The sequence below is a fragment of the Aedes albopictus genome, chromosome 3 (assembly GCF_035046485.1).
Source record: "Aedes albopictus strain Foshan chromosome 3, AalbF5, whole genome shotgun sequence".
NCBI lineage: Eukaryota > Metazoa > Arthropoda > Insecta > Diptera > Culicidae > Aedes > Aedes albopictus.
This window is the reverse complement of record NC_085138.1, coordinates 376457012-376470084: the sequence shown is the minus strand read 5'-3', so window position 1 is coordinate 376470084 and position 13073 is coordinate 376457012. Positions and strand designations below refer to the sequence as shown.

The 13073-nt window shown below is 39.8% G+C and overlaps 1 protein-coding gene across 2 annotated transcripts in view; it reads left to right on the top strand.

Annotated features, from left to right (window-relative positions):
• LOC109409873 (GTP-binding protein Di-Ras2) overlaps positions 1-7535 on the top strand; it is a 539614-nt gene extending 532079 nt beyond the window's left edge. For both annotated transcript variants that reach the window (XM_062855754.1, XM_062855755.1), the window contains exons 7-8: positions 6755-6847; positions 6916-7535. In XM_062855754.1, the coding sequence (XP_062711738.1) occupies positions 6755-6847; positions 6916-7173 (351 nt within the window). In that variant the 3' untranslated portion in view covers positions 7174-7535. The remainder of the gene's footprint in view (positions 1-6754; positions 6848-6915) is intronic.
• Positions 7536-13073: the final 5538 nt, after the last annotated feature.

Genomic DNA, 13073 nt, shown 5'->3' with positions numbered 1-13073 from the left:
CTTAAGGAACTTGCTAAGTAATTTTCCAAAGATTATGCCAGATATTTACTTTCAGGAATCGTTGGCGAAAACATCAAAAGAATTTTGGAAGGAATTTAAGAAAGAATTCCGAAAGGAATTTCCAAGCATATTCTGAAGGAATATTCAACATCTAAAAGAATTTCTAAAGATTTTTTCAAACAAAATTCCGAGGGAAATCTCAAAGAAATTTCCAGAAGAAATTTCCAAAGAAATTACCGAAGAAGTTTTCAAAGTAATAATCAAAGAGATCGCGAAAAGATTTACCTGAGAAATTTCTAGAGAATCGCTAATGCAATTCTCTTGGGGCAAGACACTGTGCAGTACATTTTCTTTCACAGAGTTAATCAGAATTTCTCCGGATTGCTCCCGTTTTTACTTGGGTGTTGCCTGATTTATCGCAAAACCAATACACTGAAGTTTTTTTTTACGCGGTTTTTTTTACGCGGTTTTTTTTTACGCGGTTTTTTTTACGTGGTCCGTCCTAAAAAGAAACCGCGTTATTTCAAGACCCGTCGTAAAAAAAAAACCGCGTTATTTCAAAAACCGTCGTAAAAAAAATCCGCGTTTTTTCAAAAACACGCGTAAAATAGTCAGCACCACATCTAACGTGACTTGACTTTTTTTACGACGTTTTTTGAAATAACGCGGTTTTTTTTACGACGGGTCTTGAAATAACGCGGTTTTTTTTTACGACGGGTCTTGAAATAACGCGGTTTTTTTTTACGCGGTTTTTTTTTACGCGGGACCATTACCGTCGTAAAAAAAAACTTCAGTGTACTTACTTTAGGTACTTTTCAACAAATTTCATCGATCATTGCAATGCATTGGTAAAAAGAGTTACTCAAAATTTCTCAGAGTTACTCTCGTTTGCACAGTGTCTTGCCCCTAGGAAATTCCCTATAAGTCCCTATTAAGTCCCAAGTTATATCGGGATTGCCGAATATGTTACAAAAGAATCTTCTGCAGGAATTTCTTAAATAATTGCTGACGGAATCTTGGAAAAATTGTCGAAGGAATAACAAATAATGGTAAATAAGGAAACTTTACAATATCCAACGATAATCCCGAAAAAAATCAGAAATAATTGCCGAAGATATTTGACCAATTGCGCAGAATATTTGCTAATAATTTTGCGAGGAAGTTCTTAGATCATTGTCGAATTTATTTATTTATTTATTTATTTATTTATTTATTTATTAAAAAATTACATTCATCGCATTTTATATCCTAGTGAACATTACTAATTAAAACATATATAAAAATTAAAACTAACATTCATTATAAATTTAAAGCAAGAACCTTATCCCTAAAGCTGGCTAACGACATGTTAAAATTAAAAAGCTGCTGTACTTTATTGAATTCGTTAATCATCGCAGGAAACGGCGCGTAACTTCCATAGTTAGTCCTATGCAGACTGGGGTGCAGGAGAGTGTGATTACGAAGGGCCCTTGGAGGAACATAAACAGGAAGTAAAGAAAGAATAATTATTATAATGATTATTATTATTATAATGATTATTATTATTATAATGATTATTATTATTATAATGATTATTATTATTATAATGATTATTATTATTATTATAATGATTATAATCAATGGCATTACCAAAAGAATTCCCAAATACAGGAAGTTTTATTGAAGAAATTGAAAAAAATACCAAAATAATTGCTGCCATAATTAAAAGAATGTTTGAGATATGTACTACTTACCAAATTGCAAAAATTGCAATTTCCAAAAAAATACAATAATATTCTCTAAGGAATTGCCGAAAGTTTAGTTTCGGAACATCCCAAAACAAACGGACAATAGAATTTTGACTGACTACTAATCAAAGTAGGTTTTGCAAAAGTCAATATTTTAGCTTCATACATCACTCCAGTCACCAGATATATGTTTGTGAAGATACAGAATGCGACTTCAGGATAATCGAGTCCAACCTGTACTATGAGAACATTTTGTGTCATACTCACAATTTCGCGGTTCTGTCACATTCGCCCGAAAACCATTCGCCCGAATTTCAAACGCTCGAATGACAAACGCCCGAATGTAACAAACGCCCGAAAGTCATTCGCCCGAAAAGACCATTCGCCCGAAAAGACCATTCGCCCGAAAGACCATTCGCCCGAAAACCATAATAATCTTGAAAACAATTTTCTGAAATCAATTTAGGCGTCGTGCTTGAGTATGGATGAACACTATTATCAACTAAAAGTAACTGCAACCATTTTCGTCGGAGGGTTTTGCTTTCTTTGAACACAGTCTGATTTAAGACTTATTCTATTACATACATTTTCGGCAATATAGCTGTGGATTCCAATTGATTGGAATTGTCCCTTCTATTGTTAATAGGCTTTTCTTTCTAGGTTCACCTCCATGGAAATTAAATTCAATTTGATGTCATTTTTCACCAGAAATTTGCCCTTCTTTCAATCATGAGCTGTTCTTTTAAAGTTTTCTGTTATGGGGAACCTTGACGTTATTTAATTTTACAACTTCTGGATTCCAAACATGGTTTCAAAAAAAAACAGCTTGTTCAAATAAGAATGGTGAATTCTCACGATTTTGGTGTTTTTTTTTTGCATCGGTTAGCTCACACGTTTCGATTTTTATCAATTATTGTTCGTTTAACGAAACGTAGTAATTCCGAGTAGATCAGTCGTGAACACTATTAACTTGAAAGTGTTGACTACTCTGTGCTGAAGTTTTGTCTTTATCCTTTCGATCAACAATGCTATAGCAGTTAATGTCCTATTATGTAATATTTTCACAAACAATTAGGCCTTCTTCAAAACATAGGCCATTCTTTCAAACTAAGCTACTATGAATATTATTGGCGTTAGTCCAACTGTTCTTGTGATTGGTCTGATACTGAATACACCATGCGTCTGTCCTGAACTTTCATCATAGCAAACCAGAAAAAAAACTTGTTCTAAGAAATTGCAAGGAATCGTTCTGGCGTATGACTTTCGGGCGAATGGTCTTTCGGGCGAATGGTCTTTTCGGGCGAATGGTCTATTCGGGCGAATGGAATTCAGGCGTTTGTCATTCGGGCGTTTGTCATTCGGACGAATGGTTTTCGGGCGAATGTGACAGAATCCAATTGCGCACTTCTATTTTCATGTTCCGTGGTAGTGTTCAACGAATAAAATGAAAAGGCTGTCGCTATTAATGTTGTGTGCAAACCAAAAATGTAAATATGTATCCTGATTTTGTAATTTAAGTGTTCATAAATGTTATAAGGTACACCGGGGCAAGTTGAAACAGCGGGTTAACATTATGTTTTCCAATGATGATAAACAGTTTGATTGCCGTAACACATTGTTTTTGATTCAAACAATCGTTTAGCGAAGAAAGAGTTTCCAAATTGTTTTGATTTCTTTTTCAAAACTTCGTGTTTCATCTTGCCCCACCCGTTTCAACTTGCCCGGGTGTACCTTATATTAAACTAGCTCTAGTTGGAGTATATCATTATTCTTAGAGATTAAGGGCGGATCGGTATTTCCTTTTATAAAAAGAAAACAGGCTAAAAGCCAATGAAACTGGCACCCCCTAGGAAAAAATCATAGATATGCCAATGGTGGTCTATATACCAAGGGCTGAAAGTTTCTAAAATAAAGACAAATCAGGGCCCCCGGGTGGTTTCCCCGCACGGGTAAAATTCTGCTCCCAAAAATCATAAAAACGACTCATGATTTCATGAGCCTCGTACATTTTCGTTTTATAAAAATACACCATGATTTATAATCATGATAGTATGATTCATTGTCTCGTAACGCTACCAATGCGTTACTTTTTTCCTGAAATCATAAAGCTAAATCATATTTTTGAGATTGTGAATCATGCATTCGGGTGCGCATCGCTTATGAATCTGAGGAACATGAAGCTAATTCATGTTTTGGAGATTTCGAATCATGGTTTCGGGTGCGCATCGCTTATGAATCTAAGGACCATAAAGCTAAATCATGTTATTGAGACTTCGAATCATGGTTTCGGGTGCGCATCGCTTATGAATCTGACAAATTTTCTAGGACCATGAAGCTTAATCATGTTATTGAGGTTTCGAATCATGGTTCCGGGTGCGCATCGCTTATGAATCTGGTGGATTAAAAAAAAAACAATGCAGCCATTTCAAAGGTGATTTTATGATGACTCAAAAGCAAAATATGTTTCTATAGTAATTACTATGAAGAATTTTAAATAGAACAGAAATATGCGATTGAGATGGTGTTGGTGTCGTTTGACCGGAATAGGATCGAAGGCGTAACGGGATCGAACGGATTCGGGACGAGGAATGACAGCCGCAGCCGGTTGAGCTGGAATGAGAATGATGGCGTGCAATCGGATCTAACTTAGAAATATTTTTTTGAATCATTAGGAAGAAATTTCAACACGCTTTTTTTACTCACGCGTCGCAAAACGGAGCCGGTACAGGAAAAGAATCGGACACTGCCGGGACGGTGCCTGCGTCGTTTTTTTTATGCGGCCGATACTATGCAGTCGGGATGGGGCTAGTGTCGTTTGACGGTGCCGGAACTAGAACAAATGAAGTCGGGACGGAATTGGACAAGGTATGGCAGCCACGTTGGAGCTAGAACAAGAACGATGGGGTGCAATCGAATTTAGAAATGAGTAAAAACTTAAGAAAGCATTTTCGGCACATTTTACTTAATAATTTCTTTGAGAGAATAGTTTCACGAAGAACACACTAGAACGCTAATAACACAAAAAAGTGTCATAATTATTGTATTTAAAACTATATTTTAATTAAAATAATGGTTTTTTACATTTTTTCCATCAATCACCAACGATACCACACACTGAATGCAAGGGTGCGACCATTCATTTGCAAAGATTTACATTCATTTGCTATTATCTCAGTTCAGAAGCATGCTATCGAAAACCAATGTATGGATGAATTTAACCTTGTAGTTTTATCTGAAAGTTTGCCGAATAACATTGGGGTCGCACACGCATACCAAAATCGTGAGCGAGCTGTGAAGGCCACTGTGAACTGAGATAATAGCAAATGAATGTAAATCTTTGCAAATGAATGGTCGCAACCTTGACTGAATGACCACGTTTTGACAGGTATGCGGAATGCGCGTAACGCTTGATAATTTTCATGAGTTCAAGCTCATAAAAATTGTTGCATCGAATCATGATATTAGTTGCTAAGATTATGAAATTATGATTCGTGATCATGATTTCATAAAATGACAAATCTTTATGTTTTATGATTTGTGAATCATAAAAACAGGATCAGATTTGTTTCCGTGCGCCTTTGGTAATAGAACCAGACTCTGCCTCTGCCATGCTTCTGGTAAAACTCTCTCGTCCAGGCATTTCTGCATAGCAAACGTTTTTTTATTATTTTTTTACCGTGTATTTTAACTTATGCTAATTCTACACTTCATAGCAGACCCATAGGCAGCCAATTAAACGCCCCATAATAAATTCAAAAGTTTCCATAAATAATTCGAAAATTGCCAATAAATAAATAGGGGTGGAAGCAATAATAAACTATAAAAGTTCCATAAACAAATCAAAAAGCGCATAAATAAATCAAAACTTCCCATAAATAATTGATTTTCGAGCAATAAAAAATGCCAGAATTTCCACAAATAAATCAACAATTGCAATAAAAAACTACATTTTTTCCAACAAAAAATTTCGAACATACTACATCACAGAACTATTATGCTAGAAAGACTGAAACTATGTGTGCAATTTAACAGACAATCGCTTGCTGTCCGAACTCGCTAACGCTCGTCGGACTTTAAAAAGGGATAACATCTCTGTTCGCATTCTACCGGGCAAATTCTTGGATCTGTGGATTGGCTAGATCCGAATCGACGCAGTTACGGCGCGTCGGATTTCGGAAACTTCTCCGGCCTTCTGCCGCCTCAGTTCCTCAATCCTTATGCGGCTTCGTAGCATGGTTCGACCGAAACTTTTACTTTACACATTGTTTCGTATATATTGCTTTTTATGATGTTTTTCAATTGGGAATTTTTGAATTATTTATGGAAAAATCAGATTTATTTATGGAAAATTTAAACTTTTCTGGTGGAAAAAATGTAGTTATTTATTGAAATTTTTGAATTATTTGTGGATATTCCGGCATTTTTTATTGCTCGAAAATCAATTATTTATGGGAAATTTTGATTTATTTATGCACTTTTTGATTTGTTTATGGAAATTTTATAGTTTATTATTGTTCCCACCCTTACTTCTTTATTGGCAATTTCTGATTTTGGTATGGAAAATGATGAATTTTCTATGAGCCGTTTATATTTTAGCCCAGACCCATATATCTGGGGAGCCTCTGCATATGCTTCTTTTAAGGGTCATAATTAAGTGCACAATTCTAGCACACACTTGGAGTTTTTCAGCATTGCAGTCTTTGGTGTTCAATCAAAGCGACATATGTTTTCTTGGAATGGTCTATGCCACCATTGGAACGTCGTTTTGATTGCACACCGAAGACTGCAAGGCTGAAAAAACCCCAAGTGTGTGCTAACTTTTTAGCTAGGTAAAAGACTTATCCCAACTGCGATATACCTAATTCACTATAATATTCATGCACATCAGTGATAAAAGCTTATCCGGACCGTCCAACTTCACCATTTATCGAAAGCTTGCACCAAATTCAACACTCTCTCAAAAGCTCTCATGCCTCAATATCTTTCTCACGAGTGCAATTTCGTTCTCTTTCCTGTTTCGGTTTCAGATACCACATGGCACTACGGAATCGATGATAACGGTCGACTGGGAAAACGGCTTCGTTGAAGCTTCTGCCAAACTCAACCAGAACATTTCACAGGTTTCTATTGTTTTAAGGTGCATTAAATTACCTAAAAATTTCACATTACCTTTCTTACTCATCCCTAGGTCTTCAAAGAACTACTCGCCCAGGCCAAAATAACCTACAACCTTAGTCCGGCACTCCGTCGACGGCGACGCCAGTCGCTCCCACAGCATGCCAGTGCCGGAGGAGGAGGAGGCGGCGGTGGTACCGGTCCATCCACCCCGTCGCAGAACATCCCTCCGACTTCGTCGCACGTCCCTTCTGCGGCCCAGCTGGCCCACTTGCAGCAAATCCAGGACAAAAGCCTGGGCGGAAAGCGAAACTCCTGCATTCTGTCTTAGGGCTTCCGGTGTGTTTCCAAAATCGGGGGCAAAGGGACTATATTTTTCTCGATAATGTAATTACAGATTCACAGATTCACACATAAGATCGGTAAACACTTTGTTATATTGCAGTGAATAAGATTATAAAATAAAAAATATTCAGTACGATAGAAAACAAGAAACTAGTAAGTGAAAAACGCGCGAAACTAGGCCAAAGTTGTAAAGTAGCGATGTGGAATAATACGGGTAAATCCAAACCAAAATAAGCAGATTACAACCAAGGGTATACATAAACTACATGCCGAATAGGGTGTGACAGAAAAATCCTGGTGGTCGGTCATTTTCAGAATGGTTTCAAAAGTAAAATGATATTCTGAGCAACGTGGGTTAATGGTGGCGAAGAACTCCTTAGGTACTTCGTAGAGGGATCTCTACTAGAGGGATACGTCAGTGTTTTCAGGAATTCCTTCTTGAGCTTCGTCAGGCATTGATCAGAAAGTTTTGTAGGGATTCCTCGGCAAATTTCTTCACGGTTTTCTTCTTGAGTTCATCCAGGAATTCAAATGGAAGTTCCTACAAAGTTTCACTAATGATATTTACCTATGCTTCTGAGAGTTCAGTGATAACTTGTTGTGTTCGTCCAGAAATTCCTTTTGAAGTTCCTCTGGCGATGTCTCCGAAAGATCTTCCAGAGATACCTTGAATAGTTCCTCGAAGGATTCTTCTTGAAATTCCTTCAAGAAGTCCAAAAGTAGATTTCTGCTGAGAATTCTCCAAGAATTCCTCATCTAGATTATCCACAGGTTGGTACATCTAATTCTTCAAGGATTGCTTCTTGGTATTATCCGGGGGTTGCTCAGAATGTTTCTCCACAGATTCAAAACCCATCTACAAGTTCCATTAAATTTGCACTGAGATGTTTCTCCACGAACTCCTTCTTGTGGTCGTCCAGAAATTCTACCTGGATTGATTCTAGGGATGTCTCCGAAAAATACTATAGGAATTCCTTAGGAAATTCCTCCAGAGATCCCTCTGTGATTCATCAGGAAGTTCCTCCTGGAAATCCTTCCAGGATTTTCTCCTGGGATTTGACATTGAGTTTTTCTAGGAATTCCAAATTGAACTTTTCCTGGAGTTTGCACAAGAACTTTCTTTGGGGATTCTTCCGGGATTTCCTCCAGGGTTTCATTTTTGAATTGATCCAAAAATTTAATTCCTTAACAGCTTCGCCACGCATCATCTTCTGAAGTTCCTCTAAGAGTATATCCAGGGATTCCTTCCCAAGTAACACACTTGTCACAGAAGAGTCATGGCGGCGCAGGTTTTTGTTGCGCAGAAGTCACTGTGACTTACTTCTAGCAAGTAAGTGTTGATTTGTTAGAAGTAAGTCACAGTGACTTCTGCGCAACAAAAACCTGCGCCGCCGTGACTCTTCGGTGACTAGTGTGTTACTTGGGTTTTTTGTTCGTTCTGGGATTCTTCTTGAAATTCCTCTGGAGATGTTAGGCTTCTTCTTGGATTTTTTTTTTCAAGAATTACTTCAGAAGATTCTCCTGGGTTTCTTCTTTAAGTTCTTCCAGGTATTCCTCATGGGACTTTTTCTGTTTTTTTCCGAGGATTGCTCAGGAAATTTTGACAGGGATTTTCCTAGAGTTTATTCAATAATTCTTTCCTCTATGGATTATTTGTGCATATAATCTAGGAAGAATTGTAGTGCTTCTACAGCTGCCTTCGGAAGATCTTACAGGAATTCATTAGATAATTCCTCCAGAGATTCTTCCTGGAGTTCCTCCAAGGATCGCTCCAGGAGTTCCCCTGGCATTCCTGCAAGAGCTCCTACTGGGAATCCTCCAGGAGTACCTCTTGGGAATTCTTCTAGGTATTCCTTCATGGGTTCCTTTCTGAGTTTCTCCGCAGATTGCACAGGACATTTGCCCTGGGATTACAGCTTTAGTTTCACAAGAATTCTTCGTTGAGATTCTCCAGGGATTGCTCTTCTTGGATTTCTTCCAGGAAGTTTTTCGAGATATTTTCCAGGGTTTCCTCCTGAGTTTCTCCACGGATTGCTTAGGTGATTTCCAAAAGGTTTCTCTCCATTTTGTCCGGAGATTTCTCGGAAAGTTTCTCCTGCTTGAGTTTCTACAAATATTGCTTTTTGAGATGCTTCAGTAACTGCACAGACTGTTTGTCTAGGGATTTCTCCGAGAGTTCCTTCAGAGTCCCTCTTGTGTTCGTTTAAGAAATACCTCTAGGGTTCCTCAAAAGTTTCGCCAGTGGTTTTCTACGGGGATTCCCCAGAGAGTTTCTCCATGGATTCCTTTTGCAGCTCGTCCAGGAATTCCTCTTAAAGCACGGCTTCCCAACCGGTGGTCCGCGGCCCCCTGGGGGGCCGTGAAGCCAGTCTAGGGGGTCCGCCAATGTTACCAAAAAATGTTAAATTGTTATTCTATTTTGTGCAAATTATACCAATTTTAAATTTTGTATACCACCACCCCCAAAAGCCACATTTCGAAAAACAAATTTTCAATATAAAACGCCTTCAGAAGAAAAAATTTTCGGCTGCGCCGCTAATTTTCAGCTGCGACTCAAATTGAATGTACATGACATGATTTTTACGAAATGTTAGTGTCGAATAAAAAAAAAGAAAAAAAAGATCGTCGAAAATCCCTCCCACAGCAAATTTTTGGCTACGTCACTGCACTGTACCCAAAAAACTCGGTTTCGTTTATTTAATTCATATTTTTTTCTAAATGAATTCATTGGGCCGCAGATGTTTTGACAATTCATAAAGGGGGTCGCCACCTCAAAAAGGTTGGGAATCCCTGTCTTAAAGTTCATCTAGGGATGTCTCCGGAAGATCTTGTAGCGGTTCGTTAAGTAGATCCACCTGGGATTTCTCCGAGAATGCTTTCAGGGATTCCTCGGGAAAGTCCTCCTGGGATTCATCTGGGAGCTACTCCCAGGAATCTTCCTGGAGTTCCTCCACAGCTGGTTCCATGGTTTCTCCTGGGATTCCTGCTCGAATGTCTATAGAGATTCCTGCGAGAGATTTTCATAGATACCATATGAAGCTCGTCCAGAAAAGTTCCTCTAGGTAGCCCTGGGAATCCCTCCAGGGAGTTCCTCTAAGAATCTCTCCAGGGAGCTCCTCTAGGAATCCCTCCGGGAGTTCCTCTAAGAATCCCTCCGGGAGTTCTTCTAGAAATCCCTCTGGGAGTTCCTCTGGGAATCCCTCCGGGAGTTCCTCTGCGAATCTCTCCAGGGAGTTCCTCTGGGAATCCCTTCGGGAGTTCCTCTGGGAATCCTTTCAGGGAGTTCCTCTAAGAATCTCTCCAGGGAGTTCCTCTAGGAATCCCTCCGGGAGTTCCTCTAAGAATCCCTCCGGGAGTTCTTCTAGAAATCCCTCTGGGAGTTCCTCTGCAAATCCCTTCGGGAATTCCTCTGCGAATACCTCCGGGAATTCCTCTGCCAATCCCTCCAGGGAGTTCCTCTGAGAATACCTCCAGGGAGTTCCTCTGAGAATCGTTCCACGGAGTTCCTCTGAAAATCGTTCCACGGAGTTCCTCTGAGAATCGTTCCACGGAGTTCCTCTAGGAATCCCTCCGGGAGTTCCTCTAGGAATCCCTCCGGGAGTTCCTCTAGGAATCCCTCCGGGAGTTCCTCTAGGAATCCCTCCGGGAGTTCCTCTAGGAATCCCTCCGGGAGTTCCTCTAGGAATCCCTCCGGGAGTTCCTCTAGGAATCCCTCCGGGAGTTCCTCTAGGAATCCCTCCGGGAGTTCCTCTAGGAATCCCTCCGGGAGTTCCTCTAGGAATCCCTCCGGGAGTTCCTCTAGTAATCCCTCCGGGAGTTCCTCTAGGAATCCCTCCGGGAGTTCCTCTAGGAATCCCTCCGGGAGTTCCTCTAGGAATCCCTCCGGGAGTTCCTCTAGGAATCCCTCCGGGAGTTCCTCTAGGAATCCCTCCGGGAGTTCCTCTAGGAATCCCTCCGGGAGTTCCTCTAGGAATCCCTCCGGGAGTTCCTCTAGGAATCCCTCCGGGAGTTCCTCTAGGAATCCCTCCGGGAGTTCCTCTAGGAATCCCTCCGGGAGTTCCTCTAGGAATCCCTCCGGGAGTTCCTCTAGGAATCCCTCCGGGAGTTCCTCTAGGAATCCCTCCGGGAGTTCCTCTAGGAATCCCTCCGGGAGTTCCTCTAGGAATCCCTCCGGGAGTTCCTCTAGGAATCCCTCCGGGAGTTCCTCTAGGAATCCCTCCGGGAGTTCCTCTAGGAATCCCTCCGGGAGTTCCTCTAGGAATCCCTCCGGGAGTTCCTCTAGGAATCCCTCCGGGAGTTCCTCTAGGAATCCCTCCGGGAGTTCCTCTAGGAACCCCTCCGGGAGTTCCTCTAGGAATCCCTCCGGGAGTTCCTCTAGGAATCCCTCCGGGAGTTCCTCTAGGAATCCCTCCGGGAGTTCCTCTTGGATTCCCTCTGGGAGCTCCTCTAGGAATCCCTCCGGGAGTTTCTCTAGGAATCCCTCCGGGAGTTCCTCTTAGATTCCCTCCGGGAGTTCCTCTAGGAATCCCTCCGGAATTTCTCTAGGAATCCATCCGGTAGTCCCTTCAGCAATTCCTCCGGGAGTTCTTCTAGAAATCCCTCTGGGAGTTCCTCTGGGAATCCCTCCGGGAATTCCTCTGAGAATCACTCCAGGGAGTTCCTCTGAGAATCCCTCCAGGTAGTTCCTCTGGAAATACCTTCGGAAGTCCCTCTAGGAATCCCTCCGGGAGTTCTCCTAAAATGCCTATGTCTTGTTTTAGTTCATTCAGTAAATATTTTATTATGGATTCACGAATGTTTTGCCAATTCCATAGTATGTTCCTGGTAAATATTTCGATGGCCCTACGCATCAGCTCATCAAATACTGAAAACATCCGAATGTTTTGTCACACCCTATTTACGATTCCAATTTATTTGAAACAGAGATACCTAACTATACCAGTGAAATTGAACAGGAACGAACGAATTTCACACCCAAGCCCATGATAACCAAGAAGCAAAGTTAGGTTCTGAATTACTTAACATAAGTTTTACGATGTTTGAATGTTGTTTTCTTCCATGCTATATAAGATATCGAAAAATACAATTTATCACTAACAATTTAACAAATTGTCCTTCTATGTTCGTCTATTTCCACAATAAATGTTCCGATTTGACACAATCGAACCAAAAACATCTCACTTCAAACGCACATATTGACTTTGACTATTCACAAAGCTGCTGTCCCGTTTTTCACACTACCTACTTATGGAAAAGTAAATCTTATGCCAAGTAACCAAAAAAATGTTATGTAAAAATAAACATACACAAGTTCTAACTGCGATGCAATAAATACAGAAAAAAATTAACAAAGCACAGGCGATCGCAAGTTCGCACCAGTAAGCTGGACAACCATCTGCTAGTGTTACCGATTAGAAACAAATGAAAAAAAAAATGGAAATAAAAATGAAAACACCACGATAAGTTAAGTGTTTAAAAACGAAAGGGTATTTCGATATATATTGAAGTAAAACAAAGGCCTCCCGCGCCATATCTATATAGTTGTTATTATACATTCTATCATATTGCTAAATGAAACGCATTATTACAAAACCAGAAGAAGAATCCTATAAATACAGCTTAGCCAGTTACTTTTTCGCAATGTGTGTCTGTGCGTTTTATCATGCAAAAAACTAAAATGCGCTATATTTCCTAGAGAATACAAATTATCTTGACAGACACAAATAAAAAAATAAAAACATAACAATTCTACTTTTGTAAGTAAGAGAAACCGTTGAACACAAAACAACACAACACGTGCAATGCGAGATGAAATTGATAGAGCAAAGATTACAAGTCAGGAATCTGAATTAAGTGTAGAAAGCAACAATGAAAACTTTTATAAAT